The 19,092-nt window shown below is 43.5% G+C and overlaps 2 protein-coding genes across 12 annotated transcripts in view; one reads left to right on the top strand and one right to left on the bottom strand.

The window, feature by feature from the left end:
* Hltf (helicase like transcription factor) overlaps nucleotides 1-7,133 on the top strand; it is a 44,773-nt gene extending 37,640 nt beyond the window's left edge. For 4 of the 7 annotated variants that reach the window (XM_074059252.1, XM_074059250.1, XM_074059251.1 and 1 more), the window contains exons 24-25: nucleotides 2,060-2,140; nucleotides 4,989-7,133. In XM_074059252.1, coding sequence (XP_073915353.1) covers nucleotides 2,060-2,140; nucleotides 4,989-5,141 — 234 coding nt within the window. In that variant the 3' untranslated portion in view covers nucleotides 5,142-7,133. The remainder of the gene's footprint in view (nucleotides 1-2,059; nucleotides 2,141-4,988) is intronic. The other 3 variants (XM_074059249.1, XM_074059247.1, XM_074059248.1) reach the window with 3 other exon arrangements.
* Nucleotides 7,134-9,539: 2,406 nt separating this feature from the next.
* The window catches only part of Gyg1 (glycogenin 1), a 30,317-nt gene continuing 20,764 nt past the window's right edge, over nucleotides 9,540-19,092 (bottom strand). For 3 of the 5 annotated variants that reach the window (XM_074059257.1, XM_074059254.1, XM_074059255.1), the window contains 3 exons: nucleotides 12,717-12,936; nucleotides 10,713-10,763; nucleotides 9,540-10,447 (listed from right to left, as the gene is read on the bottom strand). In XM_074059257.1, coding sequence (XP_073915358.1) covers nucleotides 10,274-10,447; nucleotides 10,713-10,763; nucleotides 12,717-12,936 — 445 coding nt within the window. In that variant the 3' untranslated portion in view covers nucleotides 9,540-10,273. The remainder of the gene's footprint in view (nucleotides 10,448-10,712; nucleotides 10,764-12,716; nucleotides 12,937-19,092) is intronic. The other 2 variants (XM_020158334.2, XM_074059256.1) reach the window with 1 other exon arrangement.

Here is a 19,092-nt window from a genome sequence, read left to right as displayed (position 1 = left end):
GGGCAGTTCAGGATGTCAGGACCTGGAAATAACTTTGATGTCTAATTTGTCCTGGGTTCACTATGTGGGCTTGAGTAGCCCTGTGCTATTTTTGTGCATTCACAGAGTTAAGATTTGCTGTTTTACTTTGTCAGTTGAAACTCTGAGGATTCATCGTGTGGTAATTTTATCGAGATACATGTTTTATTCTGGTGAGGCTTCCTAGGTCAGTGGTATGCTTGTACCATGATTTGTTTTTTGAGTGTGACCTTCTTCAACCCAGTACTAATTATAAAGCCGAGTTTCTTGGGTGCAGGTCATGATGGTATTGCTTTGTATTGGCCTTAGTGCTGTGGGTGAAGTTTTAAGTTTAGAATAAATTCCCGAGGTAGCATGTCTTGCCTAAAATCTTACACTCATATACAAGGAGAAGATTGTTATTATCAAAAAAGGAATAGTTATTATTATAAAGCAGACCAGAGACTCAGTCTTTAGTAGTTACGGTTTAAAAATGCTGTCAGAATGTGTTAGCGGTTTGTAGTAAGTTGCTTGTTTCTCACTGAATATGGTAACCTTCTTAATGTTGTTTGTAACTTTAAAACAAAGACCAAGCCCCGCAAAAGTAAGACTGTTTTAAAAGTTGCTCATGAAAATCTTTGACCTTTACATAAATTTCATGTGATAAGAAATTTTCATGTCTCCTACGAGGTCATGAAGCTGATTGCTTCCAGAATCCCTACATGTTAGTTTTATATCGTCATGAGATAAATTGGATTTCCAGTAGTCATTATATATATTACTAGCTTGTCATTTAGATTGTTAGATAAAATACAGGCAACATAAAAAAAACTTTGTCTCTTGGTTAACAACTTAAAAATGTGTTTGTGAGTGAGGCCCTGAGTTCAAACTCCAGTACTGCCTGCCCCCAACATGTTTGTGAAACACAAGGTCTTTGTAACATTTTTAGAAAATCCTGAGATAAGTATATCCTTAAACATGACTTCCATACTGGAAAAGAGCACAAAATCTAACTAGCATCAAGTTAATAGCAAAGCTGTCCTTTCCTAGGTCCAAAGGAAACTTTAAAAGAAGGTAACAGCTGAGTATAAATTGTGTTAGAAAGTCTGTCGTTCACATGTGTGTGTATGTTGTGTTCCTGTTTCCTGTGTGTATGTATGTTCCCACAACTTCCCTGTTTCGGTCCCCAGAATTTTCCCAGAGTTCCCATGTGAAAGCTCTTGACTCCAACAGGCCCTGACAGTTTGGCTCTTGTCCTTGCAGACTAAGTACCTGTCTCTAGGTTGCCCTTCCCATTACTGTGTCATCATTTCAGTCTTCAGCTTAAGAAACAACTCATGAGTATGGTCCTTTTTAGCTAAGTTTTGAAGTCAAAACAGTATCATGAAGAGATGCAGAAAATTGCATCAACAAAGTCTTAAACAGTACTTAGGACTGTTGACTACTCATAAAACCTTTCTTGTACTTTTATTTCATGAATGGAGGGAAACAAAAGAAAAAAAACCAAAGACCAGCAAAAAGGGAGAAAACTGCCATAAATGGGCCCAAGAATTGCATCTGTTATAAACTAAGTCATCTGAGAGAATGCATGACCTGTTTCCCTGTTGAGCATACATATTGTCACTTTAAAATGATAACCAGGAAACATTTCTGTTGGGTCCTGACCCATCTCTTTGGTCCTTTACTAGGCACAGGCTGACCTCTGTCATCTGACATGCTCTCACGTCTGAGTCTGTTTGAGCACTGACAGGACACTCAACAAGTGTTGGGTTTTGGATTCCAGATTTTTGGATCAGGGATGCTCAACTGGTAATGTCTGTGCAGACATTCCAGATCTGAAAAACTCTTGAAATCTGAAACACTTCTGGTCCCAAGCATTTCCAATAAGAGATATCCTACAGTGTTAGAAGTGAAGTGAGATGACAGGAGGATGCCTGCCTGCCTGTCTTGGTGACGGGGAGCTGTTTGTAGTGTTGGTGCTTGAATTCCATCAGAATGCTGAAGTGGTACAGTGCATAGTATCACATGTGTCTGCCGTAACAGGGAGCTGCTGTTCTTACAGGCCTGGAACCCTGCTGCTGAAGACCAGTGCTTCGACAGGTGCCACCGACTGGGCCAGAAGCAGGAGGTGATCATCACAAAAGTGAGTTCTTAAAATCAGCTGTTCAAGATTATGCTACCATGCTTTTTAAATAACACAGGTTTACAGAAACACATGCAATGACCGAGGGAGAATTACGGAGAGCAGACTGGAAAGCTCACCTTTCTTCTCCTTCATGAATACTTTTAAGATACACTGATCATGGACACTGAGTCTGTAGCATATGTAATGACATATAAATCTCAACTTGAAGTTTTTTATTGTAAAAATAAATAGCATTATACTTGTGTTATCCTACAGCATATTCTCTTTCTTAAAACATGAATTGAAGAGTCACTGTATAATGACTTTTTTTTTTTTGGCCATACTAGGGTTTGAACTCAGGGCTTTGTGCTTGCTAGGCAGGTGCTTTACCACTGGAGCTATGACTCCAGCCCTTTTTGCTCTGGTTACTTTTGAGATAGGGTCTTGCTTTTTGCCCAGGCCAGCTTGGGCCACAATCCTCCTACTTCACTCTTCCTGCAGTAGCTAGGAGGACAGGTGTGTGCCACCTCATCCAGCTATTGGTTGACACTGGGTCTCACAGACTTTTGCTGGGTTGGCCTCAAACCATGATTCTCCTAATTTCTGCCTCCCAAGTAGCTAGGATTACAGGCTTGAGCCATTGGCTTTGATCAGCACATTTTTTTGTAGTAAAATATATACAACAAAATACACCACTTTGCCATTATTTTAATCATTAAGTATACACACAATATTGTGCAACCATCAATCACTACCATCCATCTGCAGCACTTTTCTGTTGTATCAATCTGAACCTTTGTACCCATTAAACAAGAGCTCCCCATCTCTCCCTCCCCACCCACTGGCCGTCACCATTCTGCTTTGTCTCGGATTTCAGTATTCTGCAAAGCCATTCTTAGCACCTGAGAACGACGACTTGCTTTCAGAATATACTTCATAGGCTGGGGACATAGGCCTGGGAGCACTTGCCTATCGTGCACAGGGCCCTGGATTTTATACCCAGAACTACTGAGACAAATAAACCCCAAATGGGCTTGTAATGTGTGAGACTGGTAGAAATTTATGCTTTTGTGATGTTTACTTGCTAATTAGCATACATGAATTCGCATTTATCCTGAACATACTTCACGTTTGCTCATAGATGTTCTGTGCATGGCCTGTTTGTATCTTGACAGTTTCAGTTGCAGTACAAATGCACATTTGTAGTTAAAAGCCTCCTTTACACATTGACATTCAGTGGTGTTCTGTGCTTAGAATGGCTTAGTCTCGGCTCTTGCTTGCTTTTGAAACTTCAGAGCTTTTTGTCATGAGAAAGCTTCAGAATTTTTGTGATTTCTAATGTGTCAGTCTTTTTAAAATAGGTCTAGATTTTAAAAACTATTCTGTATTTTTCTGATTCTTCTGGAAGATTTTATGTTTTGTGAGACAATTTCAGGTCTTGCCAAATGAAGACCCAGTTGTTCAGTCACCTTTGTTTTACAGTCCATCCTCTTCTAGTGAGATGTAGATACAGGTCTCTTTCTAGAATGTTCTGCTCCCCTCCTCTCCTGCTCTCACACTGCTTTATGATTCTGTGGCTTCACAAAGCAGGTTCTGATATCCGATTGGATAAAGTGTTCTTACTACCATTCATTCTGAAAATTGTGTTGTCACTGCTGTTACTGTTCGTCAAATTTGGGCCTTTGTTACTAAGTCCCATTTAAGAAATAGTTTCTGAAGATTTATTACATTTATGATTCCTTGGAGAACGGCTTTAGTCTGAGGAGTGTTTCCGCAGGAACACAGGGAGCATCTGCTTAGCTCTCCTGTGGAGTTCAGTGGAGTTTATGATGCTTCTTAGTAACGACAACTTCTATACAGCATTTGGTAGCAGTAATGATAGGCTTGTTCTGTTTTTTGGGAATACTTTCACATTGAGTATGTTTTCTTACATCCTTAGTAAGGTTGAGGACATGTCTTTTATTCCTAGTAATGAGGCTTTTTTTTTTTTTTTTTTGTAGTACTGGGGCTTGAGCTCAGGGCCTCACACTCTCCAGGTAGGCTCTTTCCCACTTGAGGCACTCCGCCAGCCCTGTTTTGTGATGGGTTTTTTCGAGATAGGGTGGCTGGAACTATTTGCCTGGGCTGGCTTTAAACCTCAGTCCTGATCTCTGCTTCCCACGTAGCTAGCATTATAGGCATAGCTAGGATTATAGGCATGAGCCACAGGTGCCTGGCAAGAGGTTTTAAGTCAAGGTTTTTAAGAGAATTAAATGTTGAATTTTATCAAATGCTCTTAAGTATCTGTTGAGAAGAAGGTCACATTTTTTTTTCTTTCCATTTTGTTCAGTGTTACAAACTACTGGATAAAAACCCAATTCTTTCATCTGGAAAACCCTCATTTGGCTTTTTTATGAAGAATACTAAATTCATTTTGCTAATGCTGTAGTTGGGAGTACCTATATAATTTATGTGTGTGATGTTCTTAACAGGGTTTTGGGTTCTAAGATGTGACTTCTGTCCTTCCTGCCTTTTTTTTTATGTGAGCAAACTTTTCATCCTGGGTGATAAAGGAAGCTTAGCCTAGTGGTTCTAACATGTTCTAAATAGTCTCTCTGTAGTGAGAAAAAAAGGCACTAACAGCTTCTTATCAATTACTTTCAGAGCTGTGTAACACTTGGTAAGACTGCAGACTCCTTGTACCCCAACATTCCATGTCTCAGACTTTAGTTTTTCATTTTTAGTGGGCACTGTTGTGCCTTTGTGCTTCTCAAAAAGAGTTCTTTTATTGTTCGTATAAGGACTTTTTATATTAAAGAATTCAAATATTGTTACCTAAAAAGTACTTAACTCATTTCACTTTTCCTCCTCCTTTTCTTTTTTGAAGTTCATTGTGAAGGATTCTGTTGAAGAAAACATGCTCAAAATACAGAACACAAAAAGAGAGCTTGCAGCAGGAGCCTTCGGGATGAAGAAAACCAACACAAGTGACACGAAGCAAGCGAAAATCAACGAAATCAGAACTTTAATTGATTTATAATGGTGGGATTTGTAAGGTCAGTTCGATCAGATACTATGTTTTCAAGTGAAATACTAGACTTAGGAGTGAGAGATCTAGAGTGTCTTCCGAAGGGGGCATTTTGCTTTGTATTAGTGAAAAGTGTTTCTGACATGTAGGCTCTGCTACGTATGAACCTGTTTTTAATGATACTTCAGATAGCAATAAGTTCCGTTATACACTGTGGCCTAAACCAACCTTTTGAGGGAAAGTTGCTTTGTTTCTCAGCTTCTCAAGTGTCTGTGTTGGGTGTTTCCTTCCAAGGACTCAGCTCTGTCATGTTAAACAAGGGCCAAGCTTTTATACTGTTGATCAGTAGAGACTTATTTTCTATGTTAGACATACTTGGTTATTCACCAAAGCCTGACTGTGATAAGTGGGTTCACTGTCCTTGTAAATTTTTCACACATGTACAGACTGTGAGAGAGACTGATTTTACTGGACTTCTAAAAACCTAATTTCATTCCAAAACTAACCTTAAATGAGAGACCAAAGTCCAAGTTAGCAAGTTATTTGTGATTTTTTTCTTTCTTTTTTTTTTTTTTTTTTACAGCTTCACTGAGAGATAATTCACATCCGTGGCTTGCAGTTTTATGTTCATGAACAAATTAGGGACTGTGTCACAGCCCTGTTCTCTCCCTTTTAGTTGAGTGGTACTACATCCATTGTTTTGTATACACAGGGTGTAAATACAGTCTGTGGGGATCAGAGGAAGCAGTTCTACCTGATTTGATTTGAATATTTAAATTACGGAATTTAAATAGAGATTTCTATAAATAGATACTTTTTTATTTATGTAGCTTTTTTTTTGGAAATAACTATAAATTTTTATAATTCAGAAGACTGCTATATGTGCGCGGCGTGGTGATGTCTGGATGGAAGTTGGGCTGGATGACCTCCAAAGTCGTTTCGACCCTTAAAGACATCTTAATCTTGAATGTAAAAATGTCATGTGTTCAGAAACAGAATTCACGTTTGGAACTTCAGCAATTCATCCTTATGTTTTTCTTACCTGTTTTGTCAATTGCCACAGAACTGTAGGTGACTCTTTGAGTCATATTTAAAATAACTAGAAATTCACCAATCAGGTTAGGCAATCAGTGGTTTTAGTACCTTGAGGGAAAGTTCTTGAATCCAAATTACTACAATGGATGTTTCATGCTCCACAATACAGACTTCAGAACAGCTAAAACTTTATTTACAATGTTAGAAGAGACTTCTGAAGAGGTTTGAAGCAACATTGTGCTAGAGGGCACAGCTGAGGGCTGTGCCAGATGTCTCACCAGCTCTTGCTCTGGTGCCCTGGCTCTTGCCCCAGGGGACAGTGGATTAGCCAGCAAGAATCTTCCCAGAGGCCACAGGTGAGGATTCATCAAGACCAAACCTCTCTGCAGGGGTGAGAGGGAATATTGGCGTGGGCTTTGTCTCCTAGCATCAGGAGCCAGGAAAAGTTCTTGACCTGCTGCTGTAGGTCTGTCCTTACACAGAAAACTCAGGTTGATCAGAACCTCATGAAATGTGGTATTGGGTTCTGTGGATACTGATAACTCCAGTGAGATTAAGTGTAAACAGACTTTAGCAAACAAAACCCCGCACAGTCTACTTACTCTTCTTGATCACACAGTGAAGCCTTTCAAACTCACTGTCAAGGCAAAGACAGCTTGCTTCTGACCCAAGTGCTTATGGTTATGTTTTAAACACATGCATATAAGGGTAACTTGAGCAGTTCATTAAAAAGTTCCTTTTGTTTCTGTACAGTTATATTAAGTGGTGTTAAACAAAAAAATTTAATTCATCCTAAGAAAATACATAAACCACTGGAATGAAGACTGCGCATTATGGTATTGCTGTTGATTCTGTTTTATTACTGCATAAAACAGTAGCTGTAGAGTAGATCAAAGCATTGTAATCCCTATTGTGCTTCAAACTGGATTTTGTTTTGAATTTAAAATCAATAAAAACTTCAAAAATTTATTAGCTTCCTTGGTGCCATAATTTATTTTCTCTTTAAAGGAAATAAATTTTTCATTAACTCATTTCTGTGAAGATGTTTATATTATATAATCTTTTTATTGAAGTGCTCATAATTTACTCGTTCTCAGCTTTTATTTTGCTCAATTTAAATGATTAAAATTCTGGTTCAGAATTTATACAGTTTACTTAAAATGCCTTGATCTAAAACACTGATTCTAATTAATTTCATTTGTAAGAAAAAAAGGACTTAGGATACCTATGTTTACAAATAGTACCCTAAACCATCATAGATTTTGCCCTTAAAATACAACTCTAGGATTGATCGAGAAAATAATCCTATGTCATTTATGAACCAACCACCAACAATGAAATCATCCCCAGGTAGTGAAAACTTTCTGCTTGCTGGGGAATGTGAAATGCATTGGTGTATTTTTTCCACATTTTATTTACAGTACTTGCCAAAGTTCTGTTTGTTTCTATTTGGATAAGACTTGCAAAAAAACATGAGGACAGATATAATGTCTTGCTCAGGTAAGAAATCAAATATTTGTTTTTTAACACATTAAAATACTTGCAAAGGGTACAACAGGGACATAGAAGTATAAGAGGAATTAAGATAAGCACCCGTTTTATGCCTTACTCACAGACCTTGATCGAGCACAGAGCTAATCCCCAGAGGTATGGTGTGGCCTTTGTGGGACAGGTTTGTCTTGTGGTCAAGGCTGTTCTACCCACCAGTGGTAATATGGAGATGAAAAAGGATGGGTAGCCAAGGGCCGGCGGCTCACACCTGTAAATCCTAGCTACTCAGGAGGCAGAGATCAGGAGAATCATGGTTTGAAGCCAGCCTGGGCAAACAGTTTGGGAAACCCTATCACAAAAGTAGGGCTGATGGAGGTGCTCAAGGTGGAGGCCCTGAGTTCAAGCCCCAGTACCACAAAAAAAAAAAAAAAAAGGTATATTGATGGTACAGGTGTGTGTCTTAGGATTTGAGCTCTGCCTTCGTATAGGTCTTACTAAGTAATCCTTGGCATTTTTGGCTACATGAAAAAGATTTTGTAGTTTAATTATGCAACTTTGCATGAACAGAGTTAGTAACCCACCTAATTAGACCATCCCTGAGGGAAGGAAAGCTGTCGGCCTGGCTTGGTGACTTCCAGCCAGACAGCCTAACACACCTTCACTTCTGTCGTATGCTATTTTCTGTGATAAATAGCACTAGTTCTGATTCTAAAAGTTAATAGCCTTTCCTAAATATTTTAGAAAAATCTTAAAAGTCAATGATGTAAACTTTTCCACCTTCAGGCTTTATTTCTCATGCTCTGTTAAAAACAGGCAAGAGGAGGTAGTAAATACAACACAAAACAATACAATGTTTGGCTCCCAAATTTAATGTTATGTTTCCTACCTCTTGTAATACCCTATTGGAATGCATATTGCGTGGCCATACAAATTAAGGTGGTATCAGGTATTTGAAGGTGAGTCTCTATTTTAAATCTGTCTCAATGAGGGGCCCAGAAGGCAACAGGCAAAGTTCTGACTAGCTAAAGTGATCTAGAGGTCTTTGTACCATAGCACGCGATGCACGCTTGGTAAACCATGTACTCCGAGGTCACAGCAACTCATTCTCCGCAGCTCCCAGTAGCTACTTCGTCTCCAAGGGTCATTTCCCATTTTCTGCAGATCCTCGGGATCCTCTGAGCTCATGGAAACTGGCTTCCATGGTGGCCCCAGCCATTGTTGCCTGTAGGTGTCCGAGCCCACGTGTATTCATTTGGCCATAGGAAATGTGTACTCACATTGGGTATTGATGAGGTGAAGGAGGTGATTACAGAGACTAGGTGACAAAGCCACCGCAGCATCTGCTCAGTTAAGCCTCGGGTGCTCGAACAGTCGTGCTCTACTCTGCTTCCTTCAAATTCCTTCGGGTTATTCATCTTAGTTTTAAAGGGTTCTGTTGGATGCCACCCTTCCCTAGCTTGCCACCCCTTGTGGCCCAGAATCATCTGTAACTTTAATAAACCTACACTTAATGTTATTTAGGACAAAAATCAGGAGAAGGTACTGGGTCCGGTACTGGTTCCAGCTGTCCTGAAAAATTACCACGTATGGTCAGAGACTGACAGCATGATCTTTTCAAGGCTCCAGTATTCTATCTAGATAGCTAGTGGGGACATAACGTAGGTTGACAGATAAACTGATGTCTGTCACTTTGCCTCACCTGTCAGATCTGTCACCATCTCTGCAGAACATGAGTGTTAAGTCTCTTAGATAACAAACTTCAAAGCACACACCTGTGTCAGGCTTTACACTAGTTTGAAACTATGGCAAACTCTACATACTATGAAAAGTTACCTCATTTTTTCAAGGATGAGGTAGGGAATACTTAATTAAACAACCAAGATATGACATTAAGTCTTTATTTTTCATACAGAGTGCTACCATCAGAGAACACACTGCTATTTTTCAGATATACAGAACTGAACAAAAGCATTTCTGCATGCTGTCTTACGGTGCATAGAAAACTGGTGAGCTGCAATGAGGAAACAGAATGGGTTAACGCCATCTGTGGGGTGTGTGTTTGTGTATGAATCCCTCGGCAGTGTTAGGAAAGGCTGCTGTTACCTGAAAGTAGAATTAATTACCACTCTGGCAGCCTTTGGGCAAATACTAAAATACAGGTCAAGTGAAGGGTACAAGCAAGCAAGCAAGGGGATAGGTACCACGTCCCGTTCTAAAGGAGACGGATTGGAGCCTGGTTCTGTAACATTTTAAGAGTTTCTAGAGCCATCTTAGTATCTTTATATCAGGTTCCTTTATCACACATGGTGTCAATCTGCATACCTGACTTTCTGAACGATCAGCTGCACAAATCAGAAAGCCAGTGTACAGACCAAGTCTGAAAGCTGCAGACATTCATCAGGATGTGTAAGATGGATGGACAAAGCAGAACACCGTCCACATAACAGAATTAGCACTTCATACCTTTCCCAGTTCTCGCCCGCTATCCACAAACCCTCAGCTGATGAGTTAGTGGACGCCTCTGGCCATGGAAACAGACCTCTCTCCACCCAGCTCTGGACACTACACATCAGAGACAGTGCCTGCAAAGTGAAGTGCACGGGACCACGGCAGCGCTTCTACTGCAGGTATGTGTCAAGCTTCCTCTTGATGTTATCAAAGGAGTCTGCGCCCAGGTAATCGGCTTGGCCCTGCTCCCACCGCTCCTTTCGCTCTTCTGAGGATACAAAAGGCTGGGGTGGAGCTGGGACCTCTGCGAGGGACAGCTGGGACACAGCTCCTGACACGTGCTCCTAGAAAAGGGCATAACCAGGCATCTTGAGGGCTGAGAATCACAGCATTTGGAAGAATGCAGCAAATTGAAGAAGGTAAGGAAAGCCAGGATGAATTATCATGCAAAGTAGCAAAAACAAAACAATTACATGAAACAAACAAAAAAGACACAAAACTAAATACAAGGGTCGTATGGTTGTTTCTCCTAAGAAAATGAAGACTTCTTGACTCGGGAGAACATTGAGAGAACAACGCAATTAGGGTTAATGTTTAAGTTCTGCATACCTTTCTACAGAAGCCACAAGAGAAAGCCAGTGTACAGACCAAGTCTGCAAGCTGCAAACAGTTCATTAGAAAGTGTGAGATGGAAGGACACAGGAACACAAGTCTCATGATCAACTCAGTCCGTGTGGGCTCGGAAAGGTTGAGAACTTAAACACAGTGACACCTCACGTGCCACGCTTCAGAAAGAGCCACAGCACACACTCAAGTTGTCACATTATAAGAAGGAAGGCTTAGTGGTTCCAGGCTGTATTTCCAAGTAGCATCTATTCTAACTTGCTTAGTTTTGAACAACTTTCCAAGCCTGTTGTCACCTTTCCCTGGTTTGTAATCCTCAGCCCTTGTTTTGTGGAAAGAGCAGGGTGTCTGCAGCAAACGGGGAAAGTTCTATACATTCAGTGTGACTCTCATTTCGGATGGGTAATGAGACATGGGACACCGACAGTGCGTCAGGAAAGAACACCAATGCTACCCTTTGGGAAGCCTGAAGGTGAGCAGGTTCTGAAAATCTTAGTGGAAGAAAAAGGGTGAATGGATAAAAATAGGTATTGCTTCTAACAGGGAAAACGGTGGGGCACATTTCTGAATACCTGTTTTTGTCGATGTGCATAGGAGTGTATTCGTGTGCATTCAAATACACCAGAACATCAAGGATTTTGGTCACAGGATTGTGTTGTGGGTGAGGCTGCATAAGTCCTCCCTCTGGTGAGCTCTGCCTCTGCCTTCTTCATTTGCAACAGGATTATTGAGGTGCTATTCCAGAGCCCTCTGCTACACACCACACGGGCCATGAGCCACAGGGAGCTCCCTAGGACAAAGGCCCTTGGGTCTAGACCTAACAGTTCAGTGTTTAAAGTGTACCTCTTCCTTCCCCTGCCATAAGCAGTGCTAGACTTAATTCTGGGCTGTAGAGATAGACCTTAGACAAGGTCTGTCTCAAATCTTCCTAAGGATTTCAGTTCTGGATTCGAGTCCAGGTTCTGCTATTCCAGACTAACACCTAACTATGATAAGCTGTATGACCTCTGTAAGCCTCGTCAATTTATAAAGAAGGGACATTAACAATGACAGTACTTACTTGATAGACTAGTCATAGGGGCGAAATAAACAGCTACCTTTCATTAGGCACTTACTGTGTGCTGGGCACTGTTGCAAGTGCTGTACAGCGTTATCCCATGACCCGTATAGAGTAGCTAGAATAAGAATGTGATGGGTACTTCTCCCTTTCTCCTTTCTGTCTTTTGGCACAAACGCTAGTGAATGACATGAGTGAGGTCAAAACTGTGCAAAAAAGAAGAGTCTGATGAGATTATCTCACAATCCTGACGGCGGTTACCTGACTCTAATTCGCCCTTTACTTCTTCAGATACCCAGCTGTAACACAGCATTGCTTACCCTCCTCCAGTGCGCCCAGAACAAACCTCAGAAGAGGCCTGCGAGTGTTAGCATTATGCCCCACCTCAGAGGGGCTTCTTCCCAAGATCCTACGTAATCACAGGAACACAAAAATAGGAAATCAAAATAGCACTAAAAATATTGATTGTATTTTCATGTTATCGTGGTTTTTCACCGAAAACACGTTTTTCTAAGCAATTTCTAAAATGCTGAATGGGGCACTCTCTTTTTTCCCGCTGTGGTGCTGGGGATGGAACCCAGGGCCTTGCACATGCTAGGCAAGCTGCAGCTCCAGCCTGGACGTTGGTTTTTTCTACAGACTTCTGGGTTAGGAATAATCTCAGAATCTTTGTGTGATAATGGACTAAGAATTTTATAGTTACAATGAACAGATGGACAGAAAAACTCTAGAAACCTTTCTTGTGCTCTCAGACCTAATGAAACTTGCTACATAATGTACTTTTGCTACTTCTATTTGTCTAAGATGCTCACTGCTTTCTTTCCACAAAACCTTACTTTTGTTTAAAATACTATTACTAAAGACGCCTGAGCCCCGACTGCAGAGCGCAGCCCTGAACAACCTGAAGGAAGAGGAAGGTGAGCAGAACCTACCATGTTCGGCTGTGAGCAGGAGTCTTTGACAAGGCCGAAGTGTTGCAGCAGAGGTAGGACGGTGGTGGTGAAGATGTCCCACCACAGGCTGAGGAACTCTGGGTGCATGGCAGTGGGATCGTGGGACTCGCTTTTGACACTTTTTGTTTCGGGGTCGTAAGTGTAATTCCAGGGTTTGACCTGTCCCAGGAAATGCACAACTTTGGCACCTGCGCCAAACCTGCAGTGGGAACACAAGTGGAGGAGGTCAGTGGTTCTGAGCACCTGGCATCCATACAGCCTGAAATGCGTCCCTTCCATCCCAGACCCACTGCTGACGGGAATCAGATCTCACTGGGAGACCAGGCGACAGACGCTCAGGATTTCTCAAGTGTGTGTTACGTATGTGGGAAGGGCAGCAGCACTGTCTGGAACACTCAGAAACCAGAAGCAACCCACGTCCACAGGCTAGGTTCAGTTACTGCTACTCCCCCAGCCTCCCCAGGGACGGACTTCCCACCCGATGCCTGCCGGACCCGCTCATCTGGCTCATGTGGGCAGCTGTGACCACGCGTAACCAGGTCTGCTCTTCACCCTTGCAGAAGGGATAAATGACATCTGTGATGCCTGCTGGTTCCAGAAGAATGGGAGAGGTGGTCTAGAGCCAGGTCACACCTGTGGCCTGGCTCCATTCCAGCTGAGAGGGTCAGCTCTATGCCAGCTGACCCACAGAGAAGTAGAGAGAAGGAAGGAAAATATGAAGCACTTGCTCACTGTCTAGCATCATTTTGAGATTTTAGTTATGTATCAATTCCATCTCTTAAAGGGAAACCCTGGTATGTTCAAGCCATGGAATACAATGTAGCAGAGAACGACAGCTGTCCACCTCATGTACAATGTAACAGTGAAAATCAGTGAATGACAGCTGTCCACTTCATGCAGGGCACAGATGAATTTAAAATACTTATGCTAAAGAAATGAGTCAAACAGAATTACATGCACCTGACTCCATTTACATAAGACCAAACAAAGTAAGGTACTACTCAAAGATTAGAGAACCTCAAAGTAAATTTCATGATACTGGGTAGATGGGTGAAGCTGTGACCAGGAAGGGACAAAAAAGGGGTTTCTAAGGTACTGGTAGTGTTCCATTGCTTTTTTAAAAATTAAATGTATGTTACTGATACATACAAACATTACAATTATACTTACTAGTGGGCTAGTGTCAGGTTTTCTTCTTGTGATATTTAATCCAGTTAAACATATCAGTGTCCTTAAACATTTATCATTTCTCTGTGATAAGAACTTTCAAATTCCTTTCTTGGAGCTTTGTGAAATACATAGTACACAATTGTTACCCACAGTCTCCTTTCTGTGCCGTTCCATTTCTTAACTCACGTGGCAGATGTTTTAAAACACTGCATGGATTTGTACACATACCATATTTCAGAATAAATACAGAGAAGCAGAACCCTGTATGGGTTTGGAGGAAATCTGTGCATATATAAAAACAATAAAGAGGAGTACAACGATCGAGCAGGAGACATGGGTGCTCAGGACTCACTTGGTGTGGGGCAACAGAGGCTGAGGGATGTGACTTCGAGTTCCTACAAGAGGACCTGGGTAGCTTCAAATAAAATGGGGGATATGCAGGCAGGGAGACGCAGACACCAGGTGAGCACTGGGTGCACAACCAGGTGTCCTCCAGAGGCAGAGGAAGCTCTGGGCTCCCGTGTTCAGTGGCTTACCCCATAGGTACCCAGTGTATTTTGAGCAAGATGTATAAATCAAAATAATGCAATCTCTGCTCATGCAACATTTCCTGTCACCTGAAGTTTTATTTCCTTTATTGTTAGGGACCTGTTAGCTGTCTTCTAAGAGTTTACTGTGTTTGGGGCCTGCACTCTTTCAGGATGTGGTTAGGATAGTGTTCCTGTTAGGCAGATTTGATTAGCTTGTTAGTGAAGCCCAGACAGAGCTGTCCAGGGCTGTGTGGTGGTGGGACTTGCCAGCCTCGCCTCTCTGTCTCTCTCCTTCCCCTCCTCGGGGACCTAGGACATTCTATCCTAGGATGCTCCACCCCATGACTGTGAGAATAAGGCCTGCTCAGAAAGACCCGCCCTCAGGGCAACCAACTGTCCCACTTATAAGTCTCCTGCAAATGAAAGAGTACCTGCCACCCCCAAGCCCACCTTAGAGTGCCAGGGTTTGAACTCAGGGCCTCACACTGCTAGACAAGCACTCTACCATGGGCCATGCCTCCCCAGCCCTTTTTTGCTTTAGGTTATTTCTTCAGATAGGGGCTCACAAGTTTTCCTAAGGCCAGCCTCTGACTTTAATCTTCCTACTAAACATTCTGTGTAGCTGGCATTGCAGACATAAACCACCATGCCCAGGTTATTTGTTGAGATAGGGTCTTGTTGGCTTTTTTGCCAGGGCTTGTCTTGGACCACTGTCCTCCCGATCTCTGCCTCGCTGGGGTTATAGCCGTGCACCACCATACCCAGCGCAGTTCCTACCGTACACAACCATTACATCTCCACCTGTACCCCGACACTTACGCTGCTACAATTAGTCTGTGCCTAACATGAACGTCCACATGAATGTGGCAGAGCGCTGAAATCGTAACATATGCACACAGTGTGGTGAACTTCCTTTCGTTCTGACCTGCTTGTGAGCTGTCAGGTGTCAGATGTCACAGGAACAGCTAACATTTCTGAATACTCTTGTGCACAACGTGTGAGGGAACCAAGGCGTGAAGATCAATAGCATGGAGGACCACATAACCGTGGGAGTGACAGGCTTGTGGTTCCACGCAGGCATTCTGGCTTCAGAGCCAAGATTCCTACCCAGATCTAGGTTGTTATCCGACACTCCCAGAATCAAAAAGGCCATTGTCTCACGGTGGCGTTCGTTAATCCGTGGATTAACTTCCCATCCATAGATCTGAAAGTGGAAGAGCGAGCACCCCAGGTACACAAAAGGTCCTGCCATAGGGAGTAGCAACTGCACAGGAAGTCACAAAGAAAGCCACCTGGCCCCCTTGGGAACACAGGGAAGAATGAGAAGACAAATGGACGATGTTTCTTAGGCCCACAGTGGCCTCCAAGTCAATGTGTTGGGGAGTGTCCATGCCTTCCCAGCTGCTCCCCAGCCCCCAGTGCAAAGTAGGGGTCAGAGCTTAGCCACAAGGGCACAGGGAGGCTGCCCAGACCTCTGTCACAGCAGGAAGGCGCACCAGCCTCCATGTGCCTCAGGTCCTCTCCAGATTGGATCAGGGGCTTCAGACATCCTCCCTGGTCACACTGGTGAGGTGTCTCCACATGTGGCCTCCTCCTGAGTGTCAACAGGACCACCACGTGGAGTCGGTGCACACCTGCATCTCACGGTGGTGCGGGCCTCGGGCTCCAGCCTTATGAATCCACGTTACCGAGTGTCTCTAACTCCTTCAGAGTACTTCTTTATCTGCTGTACCCAAACCACCCACTGGGTAGTCCTCCCTTCGAGAAATCCCTCGGAAAGCCTATTTGAGGTACATACGGGATCTTAATGCATCCTAAATGTGGGTGGAACTGCCCTTTCTGTGTAGAGCAGGGAATTCCCTGGGTACAGTGGGATGCAGCAGCACATGGGGAGGAACAAGAGAGGCCCAACAGCAGGTCAGCAGGACTGTGGAAGGCAGCACAGCACAGTCACGTCCCCACGGTGACCCCAAATTTCTGCAATAAAACAAATAATGAAGTGTGGGATGCCAGTAGATTTCCCACAAAACTATGTGGGTCAGGTTATTGCAGGCAGACCTGAACCAGCTCATGAGAACACGGGAGCATGGAGGCAGAGAAGAGCACAAGGAGGTGAGGATGACCTGGGGCTGGTGGGCCAGGCAGCAGCTGCAGGTGTCATGGGTGCAGGCTGCAGTCTGCCCTATTTCTGTCTGGAAAGGAATGGGACTCTGTTTTGGAAGCTCTAGGATTTGGATTGCTTTAATAGCTACGCCCCACCATCGGTGGAACACTGTGGGAAAGCAGGTGTTGGAGCAGGGCTTCCCATGAGAAGGGCAGGCCTGGGTGAGTCACCTAGATGGACAGGTCAGGCCAGCCCAAGGGTCCCCCCAAGGGTGGGAGGAGGACAGAGTGGGAAGTCTAGCCACTGCTAAGTGGGGAACACACAGGCTCCCATAAGAAGGTGGGGGAGAGGCAAGGCAGACTTTGCAAGTTTTTTTGTTTTTTTTTACCCCCTCTGGTAGTGGGGTTTGAACTCAGGGCCTCACACTTGCTAGGCAGGTCCTCTATCACTTGAGCCACTCTGCCAGCCCTTTTTTGTGTTGAGTATTTTTTGGGATTCAGTTTTGCAACTATTTTCCTAGGCTGGCTTCCAACCATGATCCTCCTCATCTCTGCCTCCTGAGTAGCTGGGATTACAGGTGTGAGCCACTGGAGCCTGGCAGACTTTGCAACGCTATGCAAGGTAGTCATCGAAGCTTGTTCTGGAAATCGCCACCGCACAGGAAGGCTGAGGTGTTCCTTCAACCATGTAGCAACTCTAACTAACACAATGCTACGGAGCCAAAGGCTCTTTCTATGGCTTTCCCAACCAGTCACACTTGGCACACAAAAAGATGAACGGAGGCCTCAAAGGCTAGTCTGTTTTTGTACTGAGAGTTTCAATTAATCTAGATGTGAGTTTCAAGTAAGTTGTTATGTTTAAATTACGTTCCTTGAGGAATTTTTAAAAAAAAATCACTTCAATCTTAATTCACCCTTTGGTCATTTATGAAATCCCAAATAATCATATCAAAATGAATTACGTAGGTGTCAGGTCATAGTGGTGAAATATTTTAGGGGCTGAGGATGTGTGTGGCTCAACAATGGAATGCCTGTAGGGCATGGTTGTTTTATCCTCAGCACTAAAAAAAAAAAGGAGAGAGAGAGAGCGAGGAGAAAAGAAGAGAAGAGAAGAAAAAATAGGATATTTTAGCCTAAATGCTACTTTGGGGGCTCACCTTACAAAAGGCTAACAGGACATTTTCTTAGAGCGGCATCTTCTCCACCCAGGCAATAATCAGGTATCAGTAAAGATGTAAGCTGTGTGGCTAGAAGCAAAAGAGCCATGAGAGGAAAGGGAAATGCTGATGTCAGGGATAAAGCTTCACTGAGCCCAACTCAGAATGAGGAAAACCAGAAGACTCACTGGTTCTGTCCCTGCTTGCATTATCCTCCATCTCACCATCCAGGAAGGAATAAGGTTGGGTACCTACCACCACTGTCTATTACCAAGGGCCATTCATTGTGACCCAGTAAGGGATTTGTCTCAGCTTGCACACATCTCTTAAAATAAGTGCTCTAATTTTAACTTGATAGAATCTCTACAGACTCATCCAGATCACAAGACACAGTTTGAACCCAAGCCAGCAACAATACTGCTTATGTGAGCGATTAAAATAATCCCTGTGACCTGATGTTACCAAAAGATCAGACAGAATTTTCATGCCTAGTTTAGTAGTTGGGAATCATAGCTGGTAACATGGAGCCGCCTGCAGACCATTTAGCATGGAAAAAAGGTCATCCACGAGGTATACATGGAGCAAGTTTAGTTCCCACCAAGCTTTTCATGTGCAAGGCTCAAGCAGACACCAACAAAGACAGTGCTGCTTCTCTGGAAACATGGCACCAAGCATCCCCTGACTCTGGCCGTCTTCCCTCGCTCCCACCCCCTCATTCCCACGCACACACCAGCGCACCCCCACAGCCAGGAACCACCACGACTGAAATCAAGAGTCACCAACTCAAGTGCCCACGGGGTACGGCTGGTCCTGTAGCATGGGAGTACGCCTGGCCTGGTGGGTGGGGGTCAGAAGTGCACGTCCCATCCTCAGACCCTGCTGCTTCCCAGTGGAGCCCAGGGACCCACCCTACTTTGCCTTGCCTTGCAAGCAAGTTCTCCCAAGAGCGCCCTAGAGATGAAAGCAGTGTCAACACACAATCTCAAACCAGGACCTGGGGGGTGACACTGTCTACCATGTTGGCCTCTCTTCACAGCTGAAGTCAGGGACAGACTCACCATGCCAAGACACTGGGGAGACCCTCCCGGGTAGCATGTCACTCTTAAGTCTCTACTGACTGGTTGTTTAGTCACTCAACCAAACTTGCACCCACCCACTGTTTTCCTTCACATTTCTAAGGATGGAACTCTTCTGGGAGCTCAGCCTCCTCACTGGCGTGAGGTTTCCTCCTCTTTCACTTAGGAATGTCACTCCAGTCTCCCCCCTCGGCTTTCTGAGATAATGTCACTCCTCTCTGCTCATCATTCCCACTGATATAAAAACATGCAGGAACATCTGTTCTCTTTACAAAACCAGCACCAGCGCCCTCTCCCGACCCCATGTTCCCACGGCTGT

This window comes from Castor canadensis, chromosome 17 (assembly GCF_047511655.1).
Source record: "Castor canadensis chromosome 17, mCasCan1.hap1v2, whole genome shotgun sequence".
In the NCBI taxonomy this organism is placed as follows: Eukaryota; Metazoa; Chordata; class Mammalia; order Rodentia; family Castoridae; genus Castor; species Castor canadensis.
The sequence above is the reverse complement of the archived record's forward strand: the minus strand, read 5'-3'. Positions and strand labels throughout refer to the sequence as shown.